The 18,612-nt window shown below is 52.2% G+C and overlaps 5 protein-coding genes across 5 annotated transcripts; 3 read left to right on the forward strand and 2 right to left on the reverse strand.

The window, feature by feature from the left end:
- Nucleotides 1-1,904: 1,904 nt before the first annotated feature.
- On the forward strand, nt 1,905-3,068 carry PG998_012572 (uncharacterized protein; the record flags this gene model as incomplete). Its single annotated transcript, XM_066879388.1, has 1 exon — nt 1,905-3,068. One exon carries the CDS (start codon nt 1,905-1,907, stop codon nt 3,066-3,068), a length of 1,164 nt encoding a protein of 387 aa, XP_066725772.1.
- Nucleotides 3,069-6,238: 3,170 nt separating this feature from the next.
- Nucleotides 6,239-6,451, reverse strand: PG998_012573 (uncharacterized protein; the record flags this gene model as incomplete). Its single annotated transcript, XM_066879389.1, has 1 exon — nt 6,239-6,451. One exon carries the CDS (start codon nt 6,449-6,451, stop codon nt 6,239-6,241), a length of 213 nt encoding a protein of 70 aa, XP_066725773.1.
- Nucleotides 6,452-7,573: 1,122 nt separating this feature from the next.
- Nucleotides 7,574-9,541, forward strand: PG998_012574 (GDP/GTP exchange factor Sec2p; the record flags this gene model as incomplete). Its single annotated transcript, XM_066879390.1, has 1 exon — nt 7,574-9,541. The coding sequence occupies one exon, from the start codon at nt 7,574-7,576 to the stop codon at nt 9,539-9,541; it is 1,968 nt and encodes a 655-aa protein (XP_066725774.1).
- A 1,644-nt stretch (nt 9,542-11,185) lies between these two features.
- Nucleotides 11,186-12,772, reverse strand: PG998_012575 (uncharacterized protein; the record flags this gene model as incomplete). The annotated part of the gene is made up of 4 exons (XM_066879391.1): nt 11,186-11,681; nt 11,747-12,319; nt 12,376-12,542; nt 12,623-12,772. 4 exons carry the CDS (start codon nt 12,770-12,772, stop codon nt 11,186-11,188), a joined length of 1,386 nt encoding a protein of 461 aa, XP_066725775.1.
- A 1,709-nt stretch (nt 12,773-14,481) lies between these two features.
- Nucleotides 14,482-17,489, forward strand: PG998_012576 (uncharacterized protein; the record flags this gene model as incomplete). Its single annotated transcript, XM_066879392.1, has 10 exons — nt 14,482-14,600; nt 14,806-15,400; nt 15,450-15,578; nt 15,674-15,686; nt 15,737-16,134; nt 16,188-16,255; nt 16,308-16,470; nt 16,524-16,581; nt 16,639-16,817; nt 17,019-17,489. 10 exons carry the CDS (start codon nt 14,482-14,484, stop codon nt 17,487-17,489), a joined length of 2,193 nt encoding a protein of 730 aa, XP_066725776.1.
- Between the last annotated feature and the right edge of the window lie 1,123 nt (nt 17,490-18,612).

Below are 18,612 nucleotides of genomic sequence, written 5' to 3' on the forward strand. Positions count from 1 at the left end.
AACCCCCAACCACCGGCTCGACCGCGCCAACAAGCCATTGCAACGCGATGAAACTACGGCACCGTTTGGAAGAACTGAGAGTTGAAATCTGACCAAAGAACCAGTAGCTTACCGAGTATCTCTTTTCCTGCGATGTAACCGAGGTTCTCGCAATTGTTTACTTCAGTCGTCTGAGACACAAACGACTTGCTTGGGCTGACTACACCGTCGTATACACAACGAAGTTGGTCGCTTACAAGCTGCGAGCTACACCCAGAGAAAGCTCTAGTGGGTCGATGGCGGGGGCGCCTAGAGAAATCGGGGCTGGCCTGGCAACACGATGTGGGGGTTGAGCCTCCTCCACATACATCGAACTGTCAACTGTCTCATAGTCTAGCAGTATAATATATCCGTCAAATGTCAAAGGAAAGCTTGTCTCCTAGCCGGGTGAACCCTGCATGGCGAGCGACATGTCACCTCGACTAGAGGTATGAGAGAGAGACAGATGGATCCTGGTTGTTTGGGAGAGGCCGAGAGGAGCTGTTCGCCATGACATCATGCCCCTGCAGCCGGCCGGCCACTTTGATCCAGCAACTTGCTCGCTGTCCTGCTAGAATCAAGGCCTCCTACCACGAACCGATCCCTACACGCAATGCTGGCTTTGGGCCTACCAGTCCGAGGATCTGTCTTGATTGGGCCATTTCGGCCAGTATAGCCGACACTCGGACCAGGATGATGCCTCTCACGGATCTGCATCTTAAAATCGTGTGCCCACTGATCTGGACAAGGATAGCCATTATATGCACATGGCTCATTACATACCGTAAAAGCAATGGGCGACTTTTGAGTATAATGACACTGAGAAAGAACGGACTTAGCGTAGGAATTGTCAACGAGATGAGAAACTCATCGGTGATAGTGCGCCACCCCTGGAAGCGATATAGTTAATTGTGGTTCCGATAAGTGTGCTCTGAAGTATTCTACATGTAATGGGCTATTCCGAAGAGCCGGGGGACTATACTAAAAGGTGTGGTATTGGCTTATAAGCAGAATACTACCAACCAGCATTGATTCTCTCTACATCGCCAGGGCTGCCATAAGTGTCGCGCTTCACGTTCCAGCATTCTATCATTAGTTACAGATTGGGTGCACCCCCAATCTTCCTTGAAGTCTCGATTAGGCTGGAGAGGACGCGTTCTCCCGCCGTCCTCAAGCATGCACTTCCCTATATATCTTACCTGTCGCTCTTACTCTCGGCGAAACCGGAGGCGTGATGGAATGGATAGGCATCGAGGAACAGGTAATCAAGCCGCTGATCAGGTGACTGTCACCGGGCCGTCTGAGACACTAGTTCTGTCGAACCGTAGGGCTTGTCTCACGCGGCGATACTCACTTCCCGAATCTGTAAATGGTTCGGCATGTCGCTGCCCTGCCAGAGAGTCCGATCGACGATTTAGACGTCGTCGCGTTATGGCAGTTGGGCAAGGAAGGTTGGCGCGTTAGGGGTTAAATTCCACGAGTTGGATATTCGTCTAGGGGCTTTGAGTATATATATTGGAAGGGACGACATCCCAGAGAGTGAAAAGAAGGCAGCAAACAGACATACCGAGCACGACAGCGCAAAAGGTATCCTAGAGCCGTAAAGGTCAAAACTCTTGATCCGCCCCTTTTTCTCGACAAAGTGAACCGAACCAATCCATCAAGATGTTGAGCGGATTCTTACTTGCTGCGGGTCTCGCAACCGGCATCATGGCAAAACCTGTTAGGTACGTTATCAATTTTAAATATTGATTGGATATATTGTTAACTGACGGATGATGTACAGCCTCACCAAAAGCGCGACCTCGACCTCGGCAGATGACGTTATTATTTACGGAAAGGAGCTTCCCACTCACTCAGAGCTTTGGGATTTCCCAACCATCACGATGCGCCGCAGCCGGACCTCGATCGTTCCGCTCCCCTTGAAAACCGAGGATGGCCTCGAGCTGCCCTTCAAGAAGCGAGCCATGGATGTGCCTACTTTGGATGTACCCAGCCTGACGGACGACCTTGTTTTGCCTACCTCTACGGACGATCTTCTCCCCTCTCTCACAATGACCAATGACTTCCCCCTGGAGACCGATGACCTTAACCTTGGTCTTTTGGATGAGCGTGCCCTCCCTATTCCTTCGGTAACGCGTCAGATCCCCATTCCCACGGTGACATGTAGCCGCTTACCTTCACTCACGGCCACGGTCAGCAGCCTCCTGTTACCCTCCTTAACGATCTCTATCCCGAAGTTACCAGTGCAGACCGATGACCTTGATCTTGGTCTTTTGGATGAGCGTGCCCTCCCCATTCCCTCGGTAACGCGTCAGATCCCCATTCCCACGGTGACATATAGCCGCTTACCTTCGCTCACGGCCACGGTCAGCAGCCGCCTCTTACCCTCCTTAACTATCTCTGTCCCGAAATTGCCAGTGGAGACCGATGATCTCGATCTACCTTTCGACATCGAAGAGAAGCGCGCCGTGAAGAAACATCACCACAGGTATACAAGCAGCAGCCACTCTCGCTTGCCTTCCGTAACTGTCTCTCTCTCGTACCTGCCACTGGAAACTGACGACCTCGACCTCCCTCTGTTGGACACCAACAAGGAGGAGGAGGAGAAGCGTGACGTGGTCGTGATGAGCCACCACCGCTCCACGCACACCCACAGCCACCTCACCTCTTCTACTTCACGTCTCCTCCCTCTTCTTCCCCTTGAGACCGCCGGCGTCGCCGACCCAGACCTGGACTTTGCCATGAACAAGAAGCGAGCAGACGACAAGCTCGTGAAGCCGCTCAAGCCGCTCCCCTCCGTCACGAAACCTTCGGTTTCGATCCCCTCGGTGCGGCCGACGGCGTCAGTTTCTGGTTCCATCCTCCCCAAGCCATCCGTCACGGCACCCCCACACGTGCACGATTACTGCAGCGACTGCGGCACTAAGTGCGTCGAGGGAAAGGATGTGGCCGGGCTCGTGAAGTGCATCGAGAAGTGTGTAGCTGAATGCCTTGCCCACTTGCCGGTTTACACGGACAGCGACGCTGTCGATTCGAGGGTCGTCTAGACATTGCAGCAGCAGAAGCAGCAGCAGAAGCAGCAGTAGTCACCGCCATTATGCTGTCGTGCTACAGCATACGGGGAAGAGGAAGGGAAAGGGGGAAGTTTCATTGTCGTTTCTGGGACCAATTTGTTGCGGGGTTTCCTTTGGCCAGGGCTATCAAACAGAGGAGATTCTCTCCTTTATCGACCGAGCCAGTCAGCTGCTTTTGCCTTGTCTCCATTCAGCGGAAATCGCCCCTCTCAAGCGGTTTCAGGGTCATATCACGGTCGTTGTCGTTTGCTGCTCACTGAATTCTGGGGGGATGAGAGTCTGGATGGGTTGGATAACGGGTTCATGATTGTTATGGTTTACGCGTCTATGTAGCACAAGGTGTGAATTTGGTTTGTTTCATCTAGAGGATGAGACTCATGATAGATAGCAGTTGATAGATTCGTTTCCCTCGACCGTCTTCGAGCTGCATACGATTTAGCTCGAGATCGCAATTGACACTCGTTTATGCTTCTGGGCCGTGTTTGTCTACCCATTAATTGCTTGCAACATTGGCGCTCTGAGACGAGTGGCGATGTTTATGGATGTCCATGACAACTACCTGCCGATGTCGATGGCTTTCACATCGTGACCGGCGCACCAAGGTGCATATCGACAGACTTGCTCAGGCTGAGGTGCGAGAGGAACGCACTGGACGGTAGGGACCCGTTTCATAATGGAAAGTCGTTGGACGACCAGCATAAGTCTAAAAATGAGCTGTCATCTAGAACAGGACAAGATGTGCTGTAAGGCAGACAATGTGTGGTGCCTTGCTTGGTGCTTGGTGGTCTAGAGCGCGCGTAACACAAGCATACGGGGCTGCTGTTGGTCCACGTTCCCCGTGCCCACTGCCCAAAATCCATGGACGATGCCAGGGCCCGTTTGGGGATGCAGGAGCGCGCCTCAACTGCAGATCATTAACAAGCCAAGACGTTTGAAGTTTACCACGGCATCACGACCTTGAGTTGCCGGTTGGCTCGCGGTGAAGCCAAAAGAAAACCGTCCTGTCGGATGCAGGTCGGCGGTGCCTTGCAGCTTGTATGAATGCGTTGGCATGATTGATGAAGGACGACAAAAAGAATGGCCGGAGCATTGGAGGCCCCCGGGCTCTTGCAAAGCGTGTGGACAACGATTTCATCCTAATCCGTCGAAGGCCGATCAAGCTGAGCCTGGGCTCTGTTTGGGCGATTTTTGGCGGCGACGGCTTACTTGATCGGGACTGTTGCTATTTTCGAAGCCATGATAGCCTCTCGAGTCCAGATGAATCTGGAATGCTTGCAAGCTTGAGCTGACGAGAATGGCAAGGGTCTCGAGCCTCGTAGGCGGCTCCAGGCCCCATACTTATCATACATGTGCCAGGTGCCTGACGGTCAGTGGAGTTGAGCTGACCTGATAGAGGCTCCATCCAAACTCGGGGCGGCCAGGGGGCCTAGAATATCGTCGGTGCTCTTTTGTCGCAAACCTCGGTTCAACAATAAGCATGAGGAATTTCCGATTGGGGTGAAAGATTCCAGACAATCTAGGCTTGAGCGTTCCAAGATCTGCAGTACGGAGGAAACAAAAAAGCGCAATAGTTTTTTTTCTTCATCTTCTTCGTCTGTTTAAACTTGTTGGAGCGCGTGGGAAGCAGGGCCATTCCCTGCCGCGACCGATACGATGGGCGCGTAGATGGGAGAACCAGCAACCAATGCCTTATTAAGGTGTTGGCTCGGTGCTGTAGATCCCTGTGGACAGTCTTTTTTTTTCCTGGTCTTGCAGGGTCCTCGGCACCGCTAGCTGTTCATAATAGTGCGGTGCCATCTGATAATCATCATTCGGTTTGCCGTTTAGACATGCCCATCTCACTCTCTCTCGGTCTCTCCTATTGCGCATGGAACAGATAAACACAAGTGCCAACTCCTATCCAGCTTATTGCTTATTCGTAACCACTACACTGCCACAATTTCTTGGAGCACTAGTCAACATAGCTTCTCGACCCCAGTCAAATACATTCACATACCATAGGGCTTTTAGAAGCAGCCAGTAGCCAGGCAGCATGATTGTCGGCATACTATCTGCACAAAACCCCTGCACCGGAGTTAAGGCCAGCTCAACAGCTCCGCCAAGGCTTCAGGTTGGTTGTTTCAGTACTCAGGTAGCATCAATGGCACACAGCCCTTCGCCATGTTGCTAGCTGCTCGTTCCACCACAGAGGCACGTCGACTGCAAGCGGGGGTCCAGAGTTGATTGAAGGGGAATATACCAAGCTGCTAGCTGTCTTACCCCCTTCATGGACCGAGTGCGGAGATGTTTACATCAGAATAGTGAGCTGCCTATTTCTATCGGCACAATCGCTGGACTAGTAAGAGGGTATGAGCTCATCGTATTAGCATATTGCCATGGCATTTCAGCCTGAAGCCTATCGGCCGGCAGCCAACGATCCAGTTGTCTGTGGTCTGCATGTCACACGGTGCTTGACGGGTATCCGCGCAGGTTCTGTCAATCAGAGACAGTCGTCATACAGTTTGCAAAGCGGCCCCCAAGCACTGTAACCCTATCAACTAGGGGCGCCGGTGGACCTCGCTCGAATACGACAAAGAAAAAGCTTGGAAAGAGTCAGCTAAGCGAGGAAAACTTGCAGAAACCCTCGTGTCGATGACGAGCTTCTTTCTTTTTGGCATGCACACCAGTCGATTCGTCCGGCGGCGCTGACTGTTTTGTTTCGTTTGGCGATGTTCAACAAACATGGCCGAATCTGTACACTGTGATGGGTTCGCTGTCGCAACTGAGGATCCAAACTAGCGCCCTCTATCATCTGCCACTTGTGCTCGTGCTCCTCTATCGACTAATTGACTAACTTATGCATGCGCCTCATCCAAGACCCCGACCCAGACTGCATGCCCATCCCCACCCGATTCGTTCCCACGTTTATCTGAAGAGAGAGGGAAAGTCTCTCAATCCCCGTTTGGTCACGGCTCACTCGAGCGTGATGGCGAACGGTTGCCGTTCTGGACTCGGGAGGTGACAGGCAGTTGAGCCGGGCGGCCAGTCGAAGGCGATGCCGGCCCTCCAGCAAGGAAAGAAAAGGGCTCAAAATGGGTTGTTTGATTTGGCAAAACGAATCGACTGACTGATGGGTTCTGCGAGGGGTGTTTCCCAGCTTAGCGTCATATACCGAAGGCTTGGGGACGCTGTACGCGTTGTGCAGCACCCAGCGCGTAGATCTCTGGGCTAAAGACAGTACGGATATACTTGGGCGAGACTTGGGCGGCAGTAGTGGCATCGTCCCAGTGGCGTACTCTGTACCCGGCATGGGTGTTACCCGCTGCATCCGTGAAGAGTTGCTGATGAACGAATGACATGCCTCCTGACATGCCCATGTCCCCATGTCATCCTACTAACGTAGTGTGTTCCCAGATCCCGCCCAGGTCAAGCCCAACCTGCCAAGACTACCACCTAGACCCGGCCTATCAAATCAGCTAGAAACGCATTCTCCGCATGGCGCATCTGCAGCTTTCCGATAACCAACTTGGAGCGCGCCGCACTCCTTCCCTCTCTTCATCCTGCTGTTCGGCCTCCACACGTTTCCCGCGCTTCAGTTCACCATTCACACTTGTCGCTTCCCCCTCCTCGCCATATACCTCATTGTAATTCCATTTCTTCACGGTAGACCTTCGCTGGTTGACGAGCTGCCTGAGCAACCAACACCTGACATATACCCATCCCTTTTCTTGAAGCGCGCCCCAAATCTTATCACAGACAGTACGGCAAGGGACTGTCTCACAGCATCGACTGAAACCCAAAATATTAGGTTCGACTGCACATCCAACAAAAAGCGCCTTTGACGACTCATGCAACACATCGGAGAAACGCACACATGAGCTCGTAACCAGCATACATTTGCAAAGCCCCGACGCTTCGGCCAGCAACATTCCCTGAAAACGCTGAAACCGCTTCTTCTCGAACGACTCGCGAACTAGTTGCACCGGCGACCAAAAAGGAGGCTTTATACAGCATCATCAACCCAAGTTCATTCGTCTGTCATTTGCATGCTTGATTGGCCCGCGACGATTCGAACCACGCAGCATTAGGGGACCTCGTGGTCCGTAAGCCAGTCCAATGGACGGGTACGTGCAATTATGTGTCACTTCCCCAATTTCTGAGAGCCTTGCCATGACACATGGACACATATTCACACTACCCCCTCTCCCATCCTATCCTTTCCTTCAATTTACCTTCGGCCTTGGTAGTAAACATGCTCAGTTTTGGAGCTATGTTAATGTCTTATAATTGGCTCCAATTCCCTCTCGTACCAAACTAACATGGGGAAATACAGCTTCATCCATATGGCGTCATGGACAGGGCACCAGAGCGGCTCTGGTTCTAATACGCCGCAACGCGGGTTTGGCCATTTTCGATCTATTTCCAGTTTCTCAGGCGTGTCGCCTCGCACGAAACCGCCGGCACTCGTCAAATCTCCGTCTTCATCGCACCTATCCACTATGACGGCGCCAGAGGAATCACCGCAGACATTCGAGGTCCATTCGCCGCCGCCGAAGAGGATGCCGTCTAAGCAGTCTCTGATGACGGAGGACCAGGAATTTAGCACCCATCTTGGCCCGAGAAGCAGAGCTATGAGCCGGGTTGATGGTTCGGGTCCAGAGGCAACCACTCATCATCCTGACCTGGACGACGAAGTCGCGACACTCAGCACCAAACTTGTCAATGCGCTCAACCACCAGACTAATCTCGACGACACACTAAGCTCCACTCGCCAGGAGCTGGAATCCTCGCAAGATCGGATACGTGAGCTCGAAGAACAGGTCGCACGTCAACACGAGATGTTGGCTGGAGACGTGTGGGTCAAGCGGAAAAACGTCGAGATCGAAAAGAAAGAATTGCTTAACAGGGTGGTCGAGGAGAAGCGAGTGCGTGGCGAAATGGAGAAAGAGAAGAAGAAGATAGAGCAAGAGTTGGAGAACTTGACACAAGCTTTGTTCGAAGAAGCCAACAAAATGGTCATATCCGCCAAGGAAGACGCTCAACGAGAGCAGGATGCACTTCAACGCAAGAACGAGCAACTAAAGGCCCAATTAGCTGATAGCGAAAGTTTGTTGAAGTCGTCACAAGAGCAGCTCGTCCAGCTCAAACTCGTTCTGGAGCAGATGACGGCCGAACACGATGACCATAGTGGGACCACGCCATCTTCTCCGGGATTCAGCAAGTTCGCGCCTACAGACGAGGACGGAAACACATCCGAGGCCATTTCTCAGAGCGGCATCACCGAACCCTGCTCACCTACATATCCCACTAACCTCACCCACTTGCTCCAGCCTGTTGTGAGAATGGACTTGTCCTCGTTCGACGACTTCATGGATCTTGTCAACGTTTCAAAAAGAGCGCCTAGCCGCGCCTCCTCCGGCTCGTATAGTGGACTGAGCCTGGGATTACTCAACTCGTCAAACGCTAAACCTGCGCCATCCAATGCGTCGACAACGTCGCTGTCTGCAGCCGGCACCTCTATCCATTCCTTGTCGCCTCAAACTCCCAATACCCCAGCATCTGCCGCTAGTACCGGTTCTTCTGCGCCATTGCCGCCATTAAAAGATAGCAAATTCTACAAAAGGGTTCTTGCTGAGGATATTGAACCAACGCTGCGGCTAGATACGGCGCCTGGGCTATCATGGCTTGCCCGACGAGCTGTGATTAGTGCCATGACTGAAGGCACCCTTGTCGTGGAACCCGTCCCATCGAACAGCCCGTTTGCGTCTATAAGTAAGCCGCAATTCTACCCATGTTCGCTATGCGGGGACGCGCGCCGGGATGAGTCTCATCTGCGCAACCACCGTTTCCGAACAAGCGAGGCCGATTCTGCCCAGCGCTATCCGCTCTGCAAGTACTGCCTCGGCCGTGTGCGCTCTACTTGCGACTTCCTAGGATTCTTGCGCATTGTGAAGGATGGGTTCTGGCGAGCCGATGACGCTGATTCGGAACGGGCTGCATGGGAAGAGAGTGTGAGGCTGAGAGAACAGATGTTCTGGAGCCGCATAGGAGGTGGAGTCGTTCCTGTGTCTCATCCCTTCCACGGGCACATGGAGAGCTCAGAAGGAAAGAGCCCACGAACGAGTCAAGATATTCAGCCTGAGACCGATGACCGAGCAGCTGAACCCGAGAACAAGCACGACAGCAAAGCTCAAACACTGCCCAGAGATACTTCCGAGGTTACGCTGACACCTGAACCGGACATTACGAATCCACCTCAAGTTTCTGTCTCTGTCGAACCTGTCTCGATCCCCGAACCCCCAGTCACTCCTATCAAGACGCCCGAGGCTTTCCTGTCGAGAGATGAGGAGTTGACGAGTTCACCGACGGACCCAACAAGCTCGCCACGTACACTGGAAGCCCCAAGCAAGTCAGACGAGGGGGCGAAGCGACTCTCTTTGTCAATTCCTGGAGCATTCCAGGAGTGAGGCAAGTGAGAACGCTTTCCATCATAACCTCCTTTCTTGCTAGCTCCTTCACGAAGGCGGAAGCTGGCACATCGTTTGTTTATACGATACTATCACTCACTTAGACCATTTTGTGTAATATTAGTCCACTAAAGTATGATGGATCTCTCTATCCAGAGGTTGGGGAAGGTGCATGGAACTTCATGGCAATGGCGTTTTGGGGCATTTTATCTTTTATCTTTTTTGTAATGGTCTAATCCAAAGGCTTGGGATCAACAGTTGTAATTTGGGACACAGCTGGTCGTCAGCGTGGAGGCGTTTTGGAGGAGCAAGCACCTATTTTCCAGGCCGCAGAGACACCGCGGCCATTGTGTTGGTACATCAGTTTTGGGTTGAAGCATTTGAGGATAGTCGGTCCACAAGAAGGACAGGCAGGCATAACGAGGTTGGCGGTCATGCCCGCTATTCGATCCAGCCTGCTACGCTTTGAAAAGTCGACGGTTTCGGTTGCTTACTAGTAACGGCCTCCGGGACCTTACATAACAACATATATACTTATGTTAATTGATGATCTGTATGATCCAAGAAGACGCATCCATTCAACTTGCACATGTTGCTTCGCTTATGTGACGTGGCCCCTTTGTTGCCAATTCTGCCTTGTCATCTTATTTAGGGGGCATGGTGTAACCATACAATCACGGCGAAGTCTTGGGGATGCGTGAAGCCCATCCACGATTCTAGCCCCTTTCTCGCATGGTCTTCTTGTTTGCGTTCTCCCACCGCCAAATGCTAATTCTAAATCAATAGAATGGCCCACATTGACCGCCGGCCCCAGCTTTGCGACCCTCTCCTCTGGCACCCCTTTCCACACAAGCAATTGCGAGATTATAGATAATCCAGCCACTTCACGATCTTGGATAGTCGCCCATCGTAGCCCTTCCTTCCGGGCTTCTTCAGTACCAGCCGGCTGGCAGTCTCCGCCTCGAGATGCACCGTGTGTCTCCTGAAATGGAGCCGCGTTTTCGCACGGCCAGCGAGCAACACGACTCCACAGCTTCCGCTCCGCAGCGGTGCTCGGTCCGACAACAAGCCATTCGGCGATGAACCGTCAGCGGCACGCAAACGTCGCCGGTCGGTGATTCGAGTTATCGCAACGCTTCACGTGCTTCCTACCCGACAACGACTGAGTAGACTACACGTAATTACCGACGGCTACTTATGTGTGGGCCTGGCATATCGGAGCGGGTCTTGACGGCCGTCACTAGGAAAATGCAACTCATCGTTGTGCTATAATCACTGGTAATTGACACGGTTTCGATTGATGGAATGACGGGAGAAATCTTGCCGAGACGAAAGAACCCATCAAATGTGGAAGCGGCGGCCAGTGGAAAGAAGGGAGGTGGAATGAACTAACGAGACCGTTTGGTGCGACTTCCTTGGATCCGCACTTGTAAGAAACACCACAATGCTCCGACCCAACTAAAGCAGCAGCAACTTCCTTTCCTAATTCAGGCTTCTTCCATCAATAAATCTGCCATCTCTTGCGACCTGACCTTGAGCACAGATTCAAACGGTAAAGGGTGCCTACATGCGCGCGATTGGTATGAACCAGTCAGCCAATCGATCCATCTTTCAGTGAAGTTGTTTGTTGGAAACGGATTCGACTCACCCGCCCAACCCTACAGAGACGCCGGGCTCCGGTACCTTTGGGTTTCCATTGTCGTCCGTGGCCTGCTTGAGCTCAAATACGGCAAGAAAAGTTGCCAGGAACGAGTGAACGCTTCCAAGAGCCAGCCAGTTTCCAGGACACTTCCGTCGACCAAACCCGAAATTTCCCAGCGGATACGGTTCGCCGCGGTCGTAGCGGCTTGGGTCGAAGACGTGAGGGTTCTTATACGTGCCAGCATCCGTCGCCATGGCTGTGGTATTCGTGAGCACCATGGTCCCGGCAGGGATGAACATGCCTCTGTATACGTCGTCGCGCAGACTTTTGTGCGGGATGTTCAGCGGGTTCAGCGGCAGGCATCTCATTGTCTCCATGATGAAGTCGTCGAGACACTTCAGCTTGCAGCGATCGCCCGACTCCGGTAAGCGCTCTGGGCCCTCCGAGTAGAGTTCCACGTCAAGTTTGGCTTGGATTGTACGCTGGATATCGCGGTGCCTGGTCAGAAATAGTATGCAGGAGAGTATCGTTGCCCATGTGGTATTTCCTCCTGCTATGACGACGGCCCCCGTGGCCCCTTTATATCTGCCAAACTCACTTCCTGAGGCCTGCCTGCCTTGACGTTCTCAACGAAATGATCCCAATGGATTTTCATAAAGGAAGAGGGCGCGGTATCTGCTCCTATGGCCCGCATATTGGCGTCCCAGGGCTGGTCATGGATTGCTTGTATCGCCTTGCGGCTCATCCGGGCATGGCGCAACGCCGACGACGGATTGAGCCAGCTTGGTACAAACCGAATAAGCGGAAGTATGTCAACCAGGCTTGTCCCCGCTATACCACCGGCGGTCGTCGCCTGGCTTGCTGCTTTGGTCATCTCGCAGTACGGCGAGCTTTCGCTGGGAACCTCCTGGCCAAAGGCTATCCGGAAAATGATGCTTGTTGTCATCAGAAGCGTAGAATCTCTCCAACTACCCGGGTCCTTTATCAGAGACCGGACGGCCTTTCTGCTTTCCTGTAGCTGCATCGGGCAGAATATTCCAATGTTAGATCGAGAAAAAGTGCTCTGGAACATTTTCCGATGAAGCTTGAACTTGTCACCCCATTTCAGGAATGTCAAGGTACGACCCCAGCCCATGCTAATATGCGTTAGATCCCAAGTTCGGATAACGGGATTCCTGTGATAGCGACTCACATCTTGAAGAGGGTGAAATCTGGCCTGTCACAATAATTGGCCCCTCGCTGGTCAAGCAACTCGGTAGCAGCAACCGCGCTGTTCAACACGACCACATGTTGGCCGAGCATGTTGGCATAAACTATGTCCGATTCTGCCCGTGGAGAACGGCTAAGCGTCATGTCAGACTGAGTATGGTAGTGTATCTTTACTTACTGTATTCCCTGCCCCATCGTATGTAATCAAGTTCCGGGTGATCAGCACTGACCTGACCCAGGTTCCCTATGAGGAATATCCCTGGTGGTCCGGGTGGTAACGGGTATGGGTTTCTTCTTCCGAACCGGCTCTTCCACAAGATGAAAACTGCCAATGCCACGAAGATGACCGCGCCTATGAGACCGTGGTGTTGAGTATCCATCGCCGAGTTGGTTTTGCCTGAGAGAGATGTAACTTGTCTGACAAACACAGGGTAGCAAGTTAAGCGACCCGTCGAGACCTGGGACGGGTAAGTGAAGCAATTAAGGTATTTGACACAGCATCAGCGTTTGAATATCCCAGCAGCTCAACCTCCAGGAAGCCTGATGTTCGTCATGGCCGGAGCCCCCCCACATTGGGTATCCTGTGCCGACTCGCTTCCATGACGCGGGTTCCTGAGAAACAAAATAGGCCGAATGGACATTTGCCAACTATCTATCCAGCAAACACAATTGGAGGGATGAATGCTGTGGAACTTTGGCTAGATCAAAGTGGGTTTACTCGGATCCCATCGCGGCATACGGCTGCGGGGGAAGAGGTGCCGACCCCCTATCATCTCCACGGTCTTGGCTGGGAAGGGCCGAGGAAGGGATGGGGACGTCGACGTGGATGGCAGACGACCAAACCAAAAAAACCTTGATGGAAACCGGTCAAGTGGGAATCTTCACCAATAATGCCAATACGTATAAGCGATTGGTAAAGAAAGCAGGCCCGGTGACCATGGGCTGTTACTCTATGGTATGTTTGTCTGGCTTGGCTTCGATTTACGTGTCGTCGATCAGGCCAGGGAAGACTGCTTCAGGCGACTCGAGAGTGCATTGCCAGTGGGGGCATCGTACCTACCCGCCTTGATGTGCAGCGCGCCACGTTATATACCATTACGTGCATGATTCTAGTCGGATTCGATGTAATCCAGCCAGTGATGGACTGCAGTCTCGGGCTGATCCGCGGCGAATTGCCCATGGCAAGCAGAGGCAATGGGCTTGAAGAAAACAGTTGCCGGCGCGGCAATGCAATACTGAGGAGGTTGCTGGGGGGCTGGCAGCTTGTAAGCCACGCGCAGAACTTGATCGATACCGATTCTTGGGCTTGCCATTCACCCAAGACGGGAGAAACCATTGGACGGAAAACTGGGGTTGATGCTGACTGCCCCCCTCAACATCGATTCTCCCAGTTGGTCGTTTCCCCCGGATTGCGGCTGCCGCCCAGGCCAAGCCCAGGTCATGCTGTGTGTTCTTTTTGCAAGAGATGGTGATTGCATGGGGTAAGCACAACTAACCGACAAGCACAGCAGCCTATCAGCCGGGAAAACAAGCAATCATATCAGATACGTAGGGTCGCAAAACCATCTGTCCGGGCCGCCACACAACACACAACCTACCCCCTTGCGTGGCAATCAATAACTGTCAGGATCTTTCGATCGAACTTCGCGCGCTGGGTTCCAACACCAACCTGCCAAACAACTTCCTATTTCGATAGCCCCGATACTCCGCTCCCTTCGCTCGAGTGTGTAAGTAGGTATTGCTATAACTCCACCATTTCCCAGATCCCTCCCTTGGCTAGCCTCATCTCTGCATTGTCTGGCCCGAATGTGGGGAGACCTGGTGGCCGCCTGCCTACTTGAGCCTGCTGACCCGGCGCCTTACATCAAGTCTTGAAGCCGCAGGTGGACAAACAAGTGAGCTGGTGTAGTGCTGTCGTCTTGAGAGAGGCGAAATACCGGCTCATTCCTCAACTTAGCTACTTTGCCGGGCTTATCGACTTTGCCGGTAGGGCAGTTTTCACTTCCTCCGGCAACATCAGTTGCTTGCTTGGCAGGGCAAATGAACGAATAGGCACGCTGAAGGACCACCACCTTGTACCTTGTACGCCATGGACCAAACACCAGACATCAACCCGTCCATTGCTTCAGTGTCCCCTACGCCGGCTTCTACACAGATATCCACTTCGAGTGCGCCTATCAAAAGGAGAGCGCCTATAGCTTGCCGAAGGTATCGTGCAGCTCAGCCCCGATAATCCTTGGTAGCACCAGCTTATCATGCACCCTAGGTGTCGGCGTATGAGAAGCAAATGTATTCACGATAGAAGCAACAGCCCATGTCAGGGATGTATAGAAGCTGGGAAGCCCGACGATTGGTAGCTATGACCCTCGCCATTCGAACAGTCTCCCATTCGCTTTTACTGAGATAAGATCAGCTTCTATCCGGGTCGTGGCGAGTCTACTGAGGATCGTCAGTTCCGCCATCCGCGCCAACGGGTGGACAAGAAGCCTAATGGCAAACCACCAAGCTTCTATCCGGGCCGTGGTGAGTCCACTGAAGATCGTCAGTTTCGCCATCCGCGCCAATGGGCGGACAAGAAGTCCAACGGTAAACTACCAAGAATGAACAAGGAAAATGCAGTATCCCCCAGTCTTACCACTAGCAGCAACACGTTGGACTGGGATGATGAGTTGGGGTTTCTCACAGACGTGGAAATGGTGAAAGAGGGCGTTCGAGACTTCACCAGCCATTTCTTCCAACTGGGATTCATCGCAAAAGACGATTTCCTCGTGCATGTAGAGGAACCTGGCCGAATAAGCCCGTTCCTCCTTGTGAGTATTCTCAGCATATCTACACGGTTCAAGCGGAATTACGAAGATGCCCAGAAAGCTGTGAATTTCTATCTGGAATGCGCCCAGAAGCTGGCTTTGCGCGAGCTTTACCTTCAGCCTGTCACTCTCGAAAGATGCCAGGCGTTCTTCCTCTTATCCATCGCTCAACATGGCATGGGCCAGACGAGCATCAGCAACGTAGGTTACTGTTGCTATATATCGTGACCAGTTAAACTAATGTCGACAGATCAACATGGGTATAGCCATATCGATGGCCACCGACATGCGACTTCACCGAGAAGACACATACAGGGAACTCACTGAAAGCTCATCTCGCGAACAGGTTGTTCAAGCTGAATCCGCACGACGTACTCTCGTGAGTGCTTTTCCAGCATAATATTACTGACCCCCCCCACACTTCCCCTATTGGACATGTTGTTCGAATCTACCAACTAACTGATCCTCGTCAAGTGGATGCTACATAGTGAGTTACGATGTCCCCAATCCGTTGCGTATGCTCGCTCAAGTGATCAGGCCAGGATAACCTACACTCGGGGCCTAATAAGCCGGTATTGCTTGCTGCGAGCGAGATTACGGCACTACTCCCTTGCAATGAAGAAGAATTCCGCAATGGCAAATACCAGATCAAGCCGCGCGCGGCCCTTGTTGGAACGCAACCGGCTAATCAAGACCCGGGCCTGACAATCTTGGAAGAACGTTCGCTGTTCGCCACTCTGATACAAACCCACCACATCTGGGGTATGGTTGCTCGCCGGGCAGTAGCAAAGGAGAAAAGCTTCCATCCTGGCGACACAGGCAGCGGCTATGCTAGAATAGCAAGACAGCTAGATGACTTCGAAGGAAACCTGCCGGAAAATCATCGGTTCCAGAAGATACTGTTGCCATGGTACCGGGAGAATAAGGAGGATCTTGTAAGTTCGCGTGGGTTGCCTCTTGTGGTGTGATATCTTGACGTAAAATATAGGCATATTTAAGTGCTTGTGCGACCTTAAGGCTGAGCAATATTGTGCTCCGAAAGGCCTATCTTGAAGAGTAAGTAGCTCAAAGGTTCTTGCCGGTTTGAATCGTGTTGACCATGAACTAGCATGATTAAACCGTCCACCAGCCAGGAGTCTTGCCCAAAACAGCAGATACACCGCAACATCGCCCACGAGCTCTTTGAGAATGTCTGGCAACTCTATGACCAAATAACGGCCCAGTTCAGTGCCAAGAAGCCTTGGGAAGAGATGGTAGGGTCACAAATGGCAGTAAGTGAGCCTCTTCATGCCATGACTCAGACGAGCTGCTCAACGTGATGTAGGCTTTCTGTGTTTACAGCTGCGGCCTGCTTGCATCTTATCTCACCAAGTTCCCCAACCGTGAGTACTATACTATAAGTCTCATACTCACCCCCAGCCTTGCTAAACCGTACACAGTCTGTAAAAGCCGCCATAGTGACTACACACCCGAAGAAGTGTGCGAGGAGACCATGCGTATCTTGGACAAAGCCCAGGCAATCTGGCCTCTTGCTTCCGACTGGCTCAGTGGACTGAAGAAATGGATCGACAGCCCATCTACGAGTAGAGTATACGAAGGCGTCTCCATGACGTACGGTGTAAGATTACTTGGAACCTCGAGATGCCTGCTTAGAGCTAATCGCTATTCATTGAACAGAAAGACCCCCGCCACATGCCTTTCTGCATCCTCCTGTGACGACGCCAGCAGACATGATGGCAGGACTTCTTTCGCCCTCTTTCTACCATAATAGAGTTGAATCAAAGCCGCAGTTTGAGCCTGCATTGCTCCCCCTTTACAGTCCAGCCAGCATACTCCCGTGAAGCATCCGTCACTACCGCCGCCGCCTCTTACTGGGTATATCAGCCCGTCACAGCACCAACCTCCACAGTTCCAATCTCAGTACAACAGCAGCAGCAGCAGCAGCAGTATGCCTCTCCAAATGCTCGACTTCTCCAAAACTCATCAACAGCAAAACCATCAGCCATACGAGAATATGTATACCCTTCACCAGGTCGGGGGCCCTGGTCAACATCATGCAACCTCTGCCGCGCAGGTGTCGCCACCACAAGTCGGCGTCGACAGCTACGAACAGAACCACGCCTTCATGCAAGACTACAGCTTTGGCCCAACCAATGACGGTTACGTCTTCCACCTACAGCAGTTCATGGACACGCCTGCCTGGACTGTCGCCGATGCTCAACCACCTGGATATAATCACCACCCTCAACACCAGCATCTGGCAGACATGTCGTCCCAACCGCAAATTTGAGAAAATGGAGAGGTGCTTTTATGCCACTTGCTTGAAGCCTATATAGTATTCTATGTTTTTCAGGGTTTACAGGGAGGGTGCATTTCGGTTAGGGGGTATCGGCGTTGATTTGACATTGAAGAAACACATCAAAACCTGAAATTTCTATATATAGTGATGATATACCCAGGGCACACAAATATTTTCAGATATAATCGGACTGTTAATAGTATTATACTTGTTAGTATCCAGGCCACAGACACAGATGAGCAAGCAAAAGCAAATACTTGACTATCACGTATCTATCACATGTCGTCAGAACTTATGGCAAGAAGATTTCTGAATGCAATCATGGGGATTAAACAACTTTCTTTATCTTGGTTTCTGCACTAAACTAGGGGGTGAGAAGACTAGGCAATGGCGCTTTTCGCCCACCATATATGTATCATATCCTCGGGAAAGATGCACAATGGGTAAGTGATGGTGTCCCCGACTGGAAACACGAGATGAGGTGATAGGCCGACAGTCTTGCCTTCCATCCGCCATCTCAAAGAGCGCATCACACTTGGGTCTCTCTCTAGTGGCTTTTTTCTTTGTGCTTAATAGAGTGCTTGCCTCGGGCCGGTATGGCTCCGAGGCCAGGGCATCTCGTTCGTCCTTCCTTGGTTGCGTTCACTTGAACAAACCCGACGAAGGGTGGTCTCCGCTTTCCTTATCACGTCTCTCCGTCGTCTCTTTCTTACATGACTTCGTGGCCACCACTGCCAAAAGGCGGAGGGGCGTACATGACATAATCTTCTCTAACTGCGGCGCATGTCCGTAATGGATTTTTCAGCCAAAACCGAAAACTCCGGGGCAAAACACAGACGGGGGTAAGGGGGTAAGGTGTATCGCGGTTTGTGCTTGTGTTTGTTGGTGTGTGCTGTGTCGTGGAATAGGGGGTTGGAGGGGTATAGGATCAATAGGGTAGTGTGGGAAGGGGTCTATATACACACGGGTCTTGCATTGACGTGTAGGGGAATGTGTAGCTGCTAATGTGGGTTGACTGTGTCTTCCACTCGCTGCACTGGACCACGCAAGGTGCCTGGCTCGGTCTCATGTGGAAGACATGGGTAGAGGGGGTTATGGGCCAGGCTTGGTGCTC

The sequence above is a fragment of the Apiospora kogelbergensis genome, assembly GCF_038363985.1.
Source record: "Apiospora kogelbergensis strain CBS 113332 chromosome Unknown utg000008l_segment0_segment0, whole genome shotgun sequence".
NCBI lineage: Eukaryota > Fungi > Ascomycota > Sordariomycetes > Amphisphaeriales > Apiosporaceae > Apiospora > Apiospora kogelbergensis.